We start from the raw sequence: 13,491 nt of genomic DNA on the forward strand, positions 1-13,491 counted from the left end.
TGTTTACTGGAAATTAAAAAATTGCTAACATATATTTTTAACTTCATTGGGATTGCTAGTGGTTTCTAACCAAATTGTTTTCATTAAGGCATTCAAATGAATGGTTAAATAAACATTAGGAAGATATTTTGAGCAGGTATTATATGCATAAGGAAAAAATTCAAAAGTTCAAAAGGGCATACACTGAAAATACATCTCCTTTCCTTTTTATAATCCTCAGGCACACAGCTACTTTCTCTCAACCATTTACTGTCAATGAATTCTTGTAGACCTTTCCAATTCAATTCTAAAGGAGCTCTCAAACTTTATTATACGCACATCCATGTGAATCTTGTTAAAATGCAGATTCTGATTCTTCTTCTGGAGTGAAGCTGAAGATTCTGAATTTCTAAGCCCTACCTGAGGGTGATATTTCTGGCCCAGGACCATGCACCCAGTGGCAAGATGGTCAAGGACATTTGTTTGTATTTGTCTCTTTATTTCTTGGACTGACGGGAGCCAGATATTCTCCTTTCAATTTCTTCCTTTTTATTACTATGTCAGTTGTGAGCACTAGAGTTCCACCTTGAGCTTTGCTTTGTTCCATGTGTTTTCTTCTTGTCTTTCTCTGTCTGAAATGATAATTTATACAGTTTTAAAAATCAAACTACAAATGAAGGGTGAAAGCCAGCAATAGGACAATGTGAAGCATGACACCAGATGATGTGTGAATCCCAAGGACTATGAGAACTTTTCTTCACAAATTTTCCATTTGCCTATTTTGTAAGGTTAGAAAAGTCCTCAAATCCAAATAACCTCCTAAATTTTGGCACAGGGCACACAGAGAACTTTAGCTTGCAGCCAGTACCATTAATCTAATAAAGATTCCATCATACTTGGAAATAATACAATTAACCTCCCTGAAATCAATATAAAGGGCCGAAATCATTTAAATATTTTAAAGTTATAGACATTAATATTCTATCAGCCTGAAGAAAGTAATCTCCCGAGAAAGCTGTGCTCCCTACCATGAGAGATACAATGTTGTCTTTTTTGAACCTGTGTGTATTGGTAAATTCTGAAAGCATAAGGGCAACTTACAAAACCATGTTAAAAGTTCCTATTTATCCCGTGCTGTCTCCAGGAAAATGAGGACAGAGGACTTGAATTTGCTAGTCTTCCTTGGCTGCAGGGTATATAAATATGAATACTTGCTAACACTACACAAAAGTTTAGGGAAGCCAATATCAAAGGAACTCTTCAGAAATAAAGATTTGGACTATCAAAGTGTCTGCATTATTGGCTGGGAGAGCCAAGGGTGTACAGATGTCCCTATAATGTTGTCAGTGTATAGTCATTGCTCTGAATGGCTCCAGGGGTCTGCCATATGGAGATTTGGTAGACTTGATGCTGAGACGGTTATCTTTAAATATCTGAGGCTTGCAGGGAAAGAACGACTGGGAGCCACATCATCTTCTTGAGCATGCACTATTCTACGTAGATTTATGTTTTCAAACCTAGTGGAGTACTAAGCAATATGTACAAAGTCACAGACAACATACAACACATTTTCTTGAATTTCCAATTGAATTAAAAAATTGGCAGACCTATATTTAAAAAAATCAAAAACACTAACATAAGCACAAATTTATGAAAGAGTAGAATGCAAAATTCTGTGAGATTTCAAAACAGCTTTGGGTTTAGGGCTATGCCTTTAGGCCCCTTGAAATATATGTTTATTGACCTTGTAGGAGGATATGTCAGTAAGAACATTTTGAAAGTACTGCAGTATACATTAAAAGCACATGAGGTGATTGGAAACCAGGCTATTTGACTAGGAAGTACATTTCTGTGCTTCCTATGACACTGTGGAGTGGGCCTATGCAAAATACCTTGGAAGCATGGGAGTTTCTGTACTATTTTTGAAATATTGACTTTCTGAAGGAAATTCAGAAGTGACAGGGAGTTTCCTAAGAGATTCAGATTGATTTTGGAGGTGTCATCAATGAGCTATTAATAAATAATCTCTACAGAGAAAAATCTGTGGCTTTAGGCTATTGAGAGACTGAAATAGGTAGAAACATTTTCCCCATTTCTCCTGTGGGTGGAAAGTCAGTCATTTTTTTTTTTTTTTTTACAGAATGCACGATAGAGTTAAATAAGTCATCACATACGCCAGGTCTTAATCCCTAGCTTTGGATCTTGCACTGGAAAGTAAGTTCTCCAAGGCCTTTGTTCTCATCTGGAAAGTGGGGCAAGTACATAGATGGGAGAAGTTAATAGTAGGTCAGTGTCTGCCCTCCTGTCTCTCTTTCTTTTTTTTTTCTTCTGTATCTTCCCAGTTCCACTCCCATTCTCTTTGTGCTTGGGAAGTCAACAAGGAAATAGTCCATTTTTATTTGAATGGGAAAAGTGGAGCTCTACATTAGGAGGTCAGATGAAATGGCCTGGGTCTTTACCAATTGTGAGATCCTCTCTGATGATTCATGAAAGCTTTTTGCTAAGGAGGTGTTTAGAGAGATTATCAACCACCTAATATGTAAATGCATGTAGATCTTACTGTTTACTGTCAGTGTCAAACTCCACAAAAAATGACCTAGAAACAAGCAGAGAAAAGCTGTGTGGCATTTAGATGCATATCACATATGCATAATTGATTCCTTAAAAGGTTAAATCCCCTCAGCATATGTATGGATAGTGATATACCCACGATGAGTTGGTAATTATTATGGCAGCAGCTTTGTGGCTTTGTTTTACATAATTCTAAAGTAAATGTCATGTTTCTTCTTTAGGGATTCCAGGCCTGGTATTCAGAAAAGCATATGTTTCCAAGTAGATAGCTGGTCACGGGGAGCTACTCTTTCCCAAACAGGAGCGTTCATATAGCTTGTACACTGAGCCTTAGGAAGTGCAGACCGCCACTATTCTCTTGGGAATTGAAATGCAATTACATACCGAGGACAAGTGCTAAATATAAACGGAAAAGGCCAAATACATGCCTTTATTTTTTTTTTGCTTTGTTTTTGCTGTATATTTGCAGAAAGAATTAACCACCCCAAACACACTATAATCCTTAATTGAAACATGCAGATCAGACAACTTGGTGACTCCTTCAGCATCTTTTTTTTAGAAGCTTATTGTATCTCTGAAGGACTGACTTTACTTATGTCCATAACCATTGTAAAGCTGCTAAGAAAAGTAATAAAAGAAGCAAGTCACTAAGAATTATGTAGAATGAAATAAGATTATATATGCTTTAAATATTAAAAATAGGCAGTATGTTGCATGAGAATACATAAGCAAGGGGCAAAAACTATGTAAATGGGAGTGATTATTGTAAAAACATATATATTTCTTTGGGAAAGGATGGAAATACAGTCTGCATGGTGCATAGAGGCTTATTTACTGCATAGTGATCTACAGGTGTTCGTTGTTGTTCAATAATAGTATACAATTTTAATTTAGGTATGTTATATTTTCTAATTTTAAAAAGAAGCTTGATGCCTATAGCCTATAGCACAGTAGTTATGGTGCCAGCCACCTATACTGAAGTTAGTGGGTTCAAAGCCAGCTTGGACCAGCTAAACAACAATGACAACTGCAACAAAAAATAGCCAGGCATTGTGGTAGGTGCCTGTAGTCACAGCTAGTTGGGAGGCTGAGGCAAGAGAATTGCTTAAGCCCAAGAGTTTGAGGTTGGTGTGAGCTGCGATGCCACCGCACTCCACCATGGGCAACATAGTGAGACTCTGTCTCAATATAATAATAATAATATAAAAAGTGGAAAAGGAAAATAAAAACAGCAAAGAGAATGAACAAATTAAGCTGGTAAAAAATCAATATAATGTAGTAGTAATAATAATAATAAAAGCGAATATAGCAATTTTTAGTTCAGGATATATTTTTATATTGTACTTTTAATAAATTTAGATATATGCCATGTACAAGACACAACTAAGACATAATTCCCTAGAAGGTTTGAAGGTGGAATTATGGGAGGCCAGACACGGTGGCTCATGCCTGTAATCCTAGCACTCTTAGAGTTGGAGGCCGGCGGATTGCTTGAGCTCAGGAGTTTGAGACCAGTCTGAGCAAGAGTGAGACCCTATCTCTACTAAAAATAAAAAACTAGCTGGGTGTCTTAGTGGATGCCTGAGGTGCCAGCTATTTAGGAGGCTCAGGCAAGAGAATCCTTGAGCCCAAGGGTTTGAGGTTGCTGTGATCTATGATGCCAGGACACTCTACCCAGGGTGACTGACTGAGATGCTGTTTCAAAAAAAGAAAAGAAAAAAAAGAAAGAAAAGGAAAAGAAAAAAGAAAAGAAAGTGGAGATATGGGAAGAGGTATATCAGACAAATACTTACAAAAGGAAACTACTGTAGCTATATAAGTAAAGGGAAATTGGATTTTAGGAAAAAATGTAATGTTAATTCTGTTTCCAAGTCCTATTTCCCCATTCATTCCCTGAGCCGGCTCTATTCAGACATCTGCTTCTAACACTCCAGAACTTTTAATAAATCATCTCCACCTATTTTTGTCTTATTCCAAGTGAACCACTTTCAAAGTCCAGCATGTTTAATTTCTCAACTCTGGTAGTACTTACTTTGATGTACCACTGATTTAGTAACTTGTATGCAATGCAGTGTCTTAGTGTTGCTTATATTCATGTATTTCTTTTATTCAATTATTATATGCTAGAGCCAGAGACAATGATTATTTTTGTTTAAGTACTGGTCACCTCACACTAGGACTTGTCAGATAGTGGAACCATGTCACCTGGCATTATCATATGATAGAAAGTCAATCAACATGTTAGCAGCCAACTGAAAAACGGCCTCTGAAAGAGTGTTAAAAGCTCTTTCAGGACATGTGAGTACTTTGTCAATACTATACACATGAGTTTTCTGATCAATCTTCCAGCCAAAATTTTAAAAAAGAAAGAGGGAGAGATACACACTATGGTCAGAGAGTGACCCTAAGCTGTGTGGCGTTGATGAGTCTGAGCCCACAAACCCAAGAAGGAAGAAGGTGCCCGCCTCTGGACTTCACTGGAGACTGTCACAGGTTCAGGACTGTGACCTTTAGGGACAGGGAGCACACCTGGGACAAGGCCTAATATATAATACACAGTCAGTAAAAGATTCTGCAAAGTGCGAGAGAGTCTAGGGTAATATAATTTAATCTCAGGGCTCAATGTATAATATAATAATATACCTCAATGTATAATTGAAGGTTTTTCAGTAGAGTCTTTAGCTCTGGCTTTCAGAAGGGGAGAACAGAAGGGTGAAAAAGCCAGCTCAGAAGAGGCAGGATGCAGGTGTTTGCTTTACACTTGGGGCTGTTGTGGTTAGGGACCGATTGGAGCAAAGCTGAATAGAGGGGACTTGGTGTTGCTGGCTGGCGCTAGACTGCAGTTTTTTGTTTGTTTGTTGTTTGTTTGTTTGCTTGTTTGTTTTGTTAAAAGGAGATGTGGAAACCAGTGGAAAAGATTTTCAGTACTTGTCCTGCTGGTTGTCAAGAAGTAGCTGGAGTCCTCCTTTCTCCAAGCATGTGAGATATGCTGTCTGCTGTAAACTCTTTTAAGCATAATCTTTTGGAATAGGAAATATATAAAGCATGTTGTACAAAACTCAAAAGGTACAGTAGGGTATATGGAAAAATAATCAGCATTCCTCTCACCTCTGTCCATAGTTTCTTTCTTTAGAGACGAGCATGTTTATCAGTTAGTCCATTTATTTTTAGATTTACATAAATATTTCCTATTTGATAAATGTATATATGTTTCTCTGATAAATACAGAGGGTGCCCCCCAAATGTACACACATTTTAAAAAGGAAAAAAAGAACTGTATTCAAATTGTAATACTTAATATATACTGATGACATTTGGCTTCTACAGTTATAAGAGATACAAGATAACAAATGTTATAGGTATATATTGAGTGTTACAATTTGAATACAGCTTTTTCCCTTCTTAAAATATGCATACATTTTTCAGTCACCCTCTGTGATTCATATGACATACTATATTGAATTTTGCTCCCCCCATTTGACAGCTTTTCCTATAGTTCTGTCCATTTTTATTTTTAAATCTTCTTGTTTTTCTTTTTTTGAGACAGGGTTTCACTGTGTTGTACTGAGTAGTGTGCTTGGCATCATAGTCTCTTGGGCTCAGTCTCTTGGGCTCAAGCAATCCTCCTGCCTCGGCCTCCTATGTAGCTGGGACTATAGGCGCCTGCCACAACACCAGGCTATTTTTGAGATAGGGGTCTCATTCTAACTTAGGCTGATCTCAAACTTCTGAGCTCCAAGCAATCCAACTGCCTCGGCCTCCCAGACTGCTAAGATTACAGGTGTGAGCCACCATGCGCAGCCCTCCATTTTAATTTTTATCATGTAAAAAAAGCCCAGCATCTAGTACTATTAATATACTGATAGTCCAACATTTGTTTCATGTGCTGAATGAATGAATGATTTAATAATAGTCTATAATTCATCCAAACCTTAAAGTCACCCAACAATACCTTTTATAAATGCATTAACTTAAGCCCCATATCTAGTATGTGACTTTTTTTTAAAATAAATGTTGTATCCACCCTTTAAAGTAAATCTCAAAAAATATATATTCCAGGAACCTTCTCTGAATATTGATTCTCAATCTGTCCTCTAAGAGTTATCTCTAAGCACTTAAAACATTCTACCATTCCTGATTTCCTTCTAATCTTTGTTAATAAAAATATCATAAAGATGAAAATAACACTCAATGATTTTTGTGAATTAAAAAAATCTATGTTCATGAGTACTTATTTGTGCCAGACACTTCACTAAGTACATAATATGCATTATCTCATTAATTCATACAACACACTCATAAAGTTGCCTCCTTATCCTTGTAACGTACCTGTCACTGCCCTGCCAATGTTACTTTGACTTACCTGAAATCGTGTGCAGACCATTTCCTTCTATGCTGGTGGCTTTTCCCACCTTGCTGCTTTAATGGTCTCTGGAGACTGTGCTTAGCCCAAGTGGGTCGGTCAGAAGTGCCAAAATATTGACACTCCAAGAGTAACCTTTAATCAGTGAGCTATGGACAATGGTGGATAATTTTTTTCTTCCTCTGAAGTGGGAGAATCTTGAATTGTATTCCTCACAGCCATTTCCAGGACCCTTGTGTGTTCCCCTTAGCAGAACCCCCCTTATTACCTTTCCATCCTTCCCTGTCTCAGTCTCCTATTTGTTGTACTCCTGGAATCACCTCTCAAATAAATTACTTATACACAAATCCTAGCCTCGCCAAATCTAAGGAAATAGGTTTAGAGTACTTGAGTAACTTTCAAGTTCACCTATACATAGTACATTATATGGCAGATGCAGGCTGTGGAAGCCACGATCCAAAGCACCATCCCTTTCTAGATGGTGAGCTCCTCAAATCAGGCCACTGAACACTGTGGGAGAAACAGTGTGTTTCAAACCACAAGCCAAAGTCAAGTTTTAATGCGTACTCCTGCTGGCCAATGTCATTTTATGTTTGGAGTGTCACTCTTTCGCCGCGGCACCTTAGGACCTTACATTTAAGAGTTAGCTAAATCCATATGCTTAACATTTATACTGAAATTGCGCTATACAAAAGATTTTTTCCCACTTGTTTAGTTGATGAGCATTTTCTCTTTGTTTTTCTACAGACAGCAACTTCATCCTTGCCAATGCCCAGGTGGCTAAGGGTTTCCCCATAGTCTATTGTTCTGATGGCTTCTGCGAACTTGCTGGATTTGCCCGCACTGAAGTCATGCAAAAGAGTTGCAGCTGCAAGTTCTTATTTGGGGTTGAAACCAATGAGCAACTGATGCTTCAGATAGAAAAGTCACTGGAGGAAAAAACAGAATTCAAAGGAGAAATTATGTTCTACAAGAAGAACGGTGAGTTGGCCTTCTTTGGTGAAAATTGAAGAGTTGTGAGAGTTTGTCTTCTTTTAGCTCAGTCATTTCTGCATAAATCCCATTAAAGCTTAATGGTAATTCACATACATATAGTCTGTTAGAGAAGTGCCACAGGTGACTTGGATGATGGCCTTTTGTCAGCCATTTGGGGCATAAAGTGCCTGGAAATTTAGAATTAGAAGTAGAATTATTCAATGTCAGTATCTTAATATTAACTGAGTTAATACATATTAAAAATAATAATCACAATAGTATTGTGATTCTTAAAGTATGTATTATATATGATAGTTGTTGATATATTTATCAATGTTTATCCAGGGGTATCTTCCAAATATTATGTATTTAAAGAACCACATCTTAATTTTAGTCATTAAGGACAGAGATCAAGTGTTTCCTGCAAAAAAAGAAAGTTAATTTGAAAGACAGCAGCATACACATTTTCTCTTCCAGTTCCTTGGCTACAGAGCCTTTCTTAGTATTCACTTTAATCTGAAAACAAAACGAAAGATACATGGGGTCTCAGGCTGTAGTAAATTTGCCTAAAATCAAAACTGCCAACTGAGAAAATATGAAGTATTGGGGGGGGGCTGCATTTTAGTGATTCTCTTCTAAATGAAAAAGAATGTAGAAATGGAGATGGTGTCTACAGTCCTTGAGTCTTGTGTCGGAATAGATATAACGAGCCAAGGGGGCCTGGGAGTTGAAGTCAAGAGCTAGTGTATGAGACATGAATAAGAAGCCATGACCAAATGTACCATCTCTTAAATCAAAAAGGTAGAACAAACCAGCATTTTCCCCGTATCCAAAGTTCTCCCTTTCTTTAATAGCTTTCTTTATTCCTTCCTTATGGTAACATAACCCTCTGAATTTACCTGTATCCATGTGTACCAGGTTGGAGAATATATTCCTCAGCCTTCTTTGTAGTTAGATTGGTCTTATGTCTAAGTTTTAGTCTTTGATACATGAAAAGGAATGATTTATGTAACTTCTGAGTAAACTCTCTAAAGTGAAATTATTATTTTCCTCTAATGTCTTTCCTTCCTCTTTTCTATGCAATTATGGACGAAATTGTGTCCCACCAAAATTCATATACCAAAGCCATAACCCCTCCCCCATGTGATGTATATGGAAATAGGGCTTTTAAAGAGGTAATAAAGGTTAAAAGGGGCCATAAGGGGAGACCAGATCCAATATAATGAGTGTCCATATAAAGTGAGGAAGAGGCACCAAGTATGTACACACGCATATACAGGGAAAAGACTAGGTGAAACTATAGTAAGAAGGCCCCTGTCTGCAAGCCAAGGAGAGAGGTCTTAGGAGAAACCAAATATACTGGCACCTTGATATTGGACTTCTAGCCTCCAGAATTGTGAGAAAGTAAATTTCTATTGTCTAAGCAACCAGTCTGTGATATTTTCTTATGTCAGCTCTAGCTAACAAATACATAAGTGTTCAAAACTTAAGGCAATGCTGAAAAGCCAACTTTAACCATTGGACAAGGACAACATCAAAGTGGAATGCAGAGCAACAAAATAGAAGGAACCTGGGCATTGTTACAGCTCCCCCTTTCTACTCCAGGCAAAAACAAATGCATTTCTATCTTGTTTGCATCACTATATTTTGGGGGTCTTTATAGAACAACATTTAAATTGTACTCTTTCTCAGGGTTTCTCAGTATTGTCAGTATTGACATTTGGGCTAGTAATTCTTTGCAGTGGGAGGCTGCCCTGTCCTGGAAGGCTGGGTTCTATATCTTACTCTCATTACTTTGGAGCATTGAGGTCAATGTCAGAGATTAAAAAAAAAAAAAAAAAAAGAGCTTACACATCACTCCCTTTTGTAAGTTATTTGTCTTTGGAGGACATTCTCTGATCATGTGGCTTTTGAATAATAGTAGTCCCAAAGTATTGGAGAATACCCCTTTGGCACAGGATACCTCAATTCTTTGGCACCAGGAACACTATTCAGAACATTGTGTGTCAATAGATAAGGCCTACATAGCAAATATGATAAAACAAAAGAATTCCAGCTCTGTGTAATTATACCAGGATCATTGAAATGAGGGCGTAGATAAAAGTAAATGGAGGACGTCACTGAGAATGTAGACTGGCAAGGAGTGATAAAACTACTATCTGGTGGAACAAAGGGGATAGGATAGCCTTTGTCTGAAAAATCCGCTGACTGCAGGCTTGTCCTTCTTAAGATTGGTGCCTTTGTAGGTCACTCCAAATCCATTTGAGGGTTTTCATTTTTAAGCTTTTTCAGAATAGTCAAATGTGGCACCACGGGAAAATGTTCAGGCTAAGGAGGAGAGTCTAGGTGTGAAGACCAGAAAGTGAAGGTTTTAGGACTAGATAGGTAGAGAGTATGGAGAAGAGGGTGGGAGCCCACACCCAAAAGAATCTCCTGAGCTCAGTTTTTTATAAGAAGGCCACAGCATCAGACGCACTCAGGTGGAAATCATTAAAGGCACCAATCCCCTCTAAGCGTGCCACCATGGGGAATTGTTGTTAGACATTCTGAGCAAACTAATTGATCCAGTTACGAGTGATTGAAAATTGCCGTCCACCCTCAGCTAATCATGCTGTATTAAAGCTATTTATATAAGTATCTGTCTGTGCACACAGCGGCAAGCCTTTGGAGGCAGAGGCTGTACATCTGTATCTCCACTTCCCCGGTGCCCGGAGCCTTGAGTCTTGAGCACTGTGTGTCAGAGGGTGGTTTCTTAGTAAATGTTTACCGAAGGGAATTGGAATTGATTATTAGAGGGACCTATGGATACTTTACAAGATGTCTGGATTTCTGATTTTAAAAGATATGCTTCTGATCTTAAGGGTCCTCCTTCCTGCCTTCAAAAGTCATTTTCTTTATAGACATTTTCTTTTAGAAAGTGGATCCTTGTCTGATCCTCCCCCAATACATTTTGACATTCTGTGATTGTTCTTCTTTGCCTACAGGTTGCTGTTGTTCTCCTGACCTTGTAGAAAAAATGATGGGGAAAAGGCTTCCCTTTCTTTTCCTGCCCATGCCTGTAATTCCAATAACCAAACACCTCAGGTCATGGAGCAGAGTGTACTGAAAGTTTAGGATGTCTATTAGGACTTATAAAGGGAGACATACTCAGAACAGGATGGCAGATACGACTGCTGAATTGAGTCCAAAGGAAAATAAAAGTTGACTCTCTCACTGACACTGACTACTTGCCAGAATCCCTGTTTAAGACCTTGCTTCAAGTCTTGAAATCTGCCCTTCCCCTGCTCCCCCATCATAAAGACAGCCCCTCCTTTCATGCTTTACTGATCAAATACCCCCAGATTCTTGAGGCAAACCTATTCTCTGTCCACTACAGTTGTTCTTCCTTGAGGATCTGCCCCCATCTCCTGACCCAGGAAAAGTGTGGAACGCATTATTCTCCAGCAGATCTCATACTCCAAAGCAGAGTAATTCAGCTCAAAACAAACCCATAGAGGGATTTGAAAAACTAGTCCACATCTGTCTGATTCCTTTTCTTATCATCTCTGTTCCAGTATAATATGAATATATGCTCCTTTCTCTCTGTGGTATTCTGGTTTCCTCTAGGCAACATATAGAAAATAGTCACGGTGAAACCTGCGGGCCGTGCACACATACACACAGACTTCATCAAATATTCAATAGTTATGAGAGAGTACAACCTTTTAACAATTCAGTGGTTACAAAAATAGAAGTATAATAATAGCTAATATTTATATAAAATTATATGCTAGAAAAATGTTCCAAACATTTAACTTTTACGTACAAGTTTAGACAATGAAGTTTGTGAACTCAGACCCACTTCATCGCTGCAGGTCACTATGCTCATCTTTGAAGCACTCTCCCCTTGCTGCACTGAGGCCAGCACCTAGCTCACCCTTCACAGCACTTTTTCTGGAATGAGTTTGTGAATTTACTTGTCACAATTTTATACAACAACATCTCTGAGTTCCCAAATCGTTTTGAAGGGTGTTCTAGACACTGGCATCAGTTCATAGGTTCCCCAGGGGAGCACCTTGAAGGTGACCACAGTGATCTTCAGCAATGAGGTATTAGCACTATTTCTGGAGTGAGTCTGAGAACTTAATTGTCTGATATTGTCTATTAGCCTATTTGGTCCAAGGAAGACATACTCTTTTTATTGTTATATTATAGGTGAGGAAACCAAAATAGAGAAAGGATCATTTTTTAAAAATTTGTAATTATTAGAAAGAAAAATAGTTTCACAAATAAATATCATATGAAATGTTTTTCTGTTTAAAATGGAAATGGAAATATTTTGCAGTTTTATGCTCAGAGGTGATAGTTCTCATTTTCCCCTTTTACTGTTATCTGCATGTATTTTATGCTGCGTCTATTCCCATGCTATAAGTTTTGGTTTCTTCAGTTTCTTCTGGGGTATCTTTTTCTTCTGTGCTACCTCCTCTTCTGATTTGGGAACAATTTGTTCCTTTTTGGTAAGGATCATCTTGATGTGGCAGGGGGAGCTCATGTCTGGGTTAATGTGACCATGAGCTCTGTAAGTTCGGTGACACTTCTTGGGTGCTTTGTTCACTTGGATATGTTCAATGACCAGAGAATCTACATCTAAACCCCTAAGTTCAGCAGTAATCTCTGCATTTTTAAGCATGTGCAGCAAAAATTCAACACACTTTGGGCCACTGACTTGTGTCCAGCCCCTCTGTTTGGCCTGGGCACACCTGCCAACTCCACCATTGTAACGTCGGAGTGGTACACATTGTTTCTTTAAAGTAGCATCCTTCATGTATTTGGTGGCTTTCCGTATATGCATACCCTTGATGGCCAGGTCAGTTTGAAGATTGTTTGTTGCAAAATGCATTAACCAGAGCCACTCTGGGCAAATAGATAAGAGGCCGCCCTAACTAAGGGTAACCATTTCAAAACATTGATGTTTATTTGCTCATCATTTTTTAATATAAGCAATACATACATGTTGAGGTTCTCATAGACCCCAAACTGGGACAGTGGTCAGCAAGACCACTGGAGAAATCAGGAGTCTTTGCATCCATCTTTTAGCATAAAGCCCGGAAGCCTGGCATACATTGTTTCATGTGCCAAGCAGCAGCCTGTTCTGCTTCCCAGGGGTCTTTTTGTTGGGTACTCTAACAGAGTATCCCTGCAGGAATGCACCGCAGTTAGTGCTTAGCAGTCAAGGTTAAAAAAGGGGAGAGGGAGAGGGAGGTTACCGCCTCCAGGAAGGCTGAGGAAACAGTAAACAGAGACATGGAGCGATGGAGCATCTGAAGTGACCAGATAAAGGCAGGGGAAGAGAAAGGGGAAAAACAAGTTTCATCTCTTCAAGCTATCTTAACTTTACCAACTTCGCCCGCCTGTACGGCTGAATCCCCACGCAGGGACAGTCAGTCACGTAGACATTCCCCTGACAGGGCACTTCACCCTGAGTTGGAAGTTCCGCCAGGAATTCAGCCTACCTGCCTCCCACACTTAGGTCTTGTCATTTCTCCCTTTTATTACACTTAGCAAACTTTACTCACTGTTTTTCACCTTGCAAAAGAACGTCTATCTGGCAGAACTCCTCTTCT

General features: G+C 38.6%; 1 protein-coding gene across 1 annotated transcript in view; it reads left to right on the plus strand.

Moving 5' to 3' along the window:
- Positions 1-13,491, plus strand: part of KCNH8 (potassium voltage-gated channel subfamily H member 8) — a 395,301-nt gene that overhangs the window by 127,006 nt on the left and 254,804 nt on the right. Inside the window, exon 2 of the mRNA XM_003781732.1 lies at positions 7,661-7,894. Within this exon, the coding sequence (XP_003781780.1) occupies positions 7,661-7,894 (234 nt within the window). The remainder of the gene's footprint in view (positions 1-7,660; positions 7,895-13,491) is intronic.

Source organism: Otolemur garnettii, unplaced genomic scaffold (assembly GCF_000181295.1).
Source record: "Otolemur garnettii isolate 467f Iridium unplaced genomic scaffold, OtoGar3 scaffold00002, whole genome shotgun sequence".
Classification (NCBI taxonomy): Eukaryota; Metazoa; Chordata; class Mammalia; order Primates; family Galagidae; genus Otolemur; species Otolemur garnettii.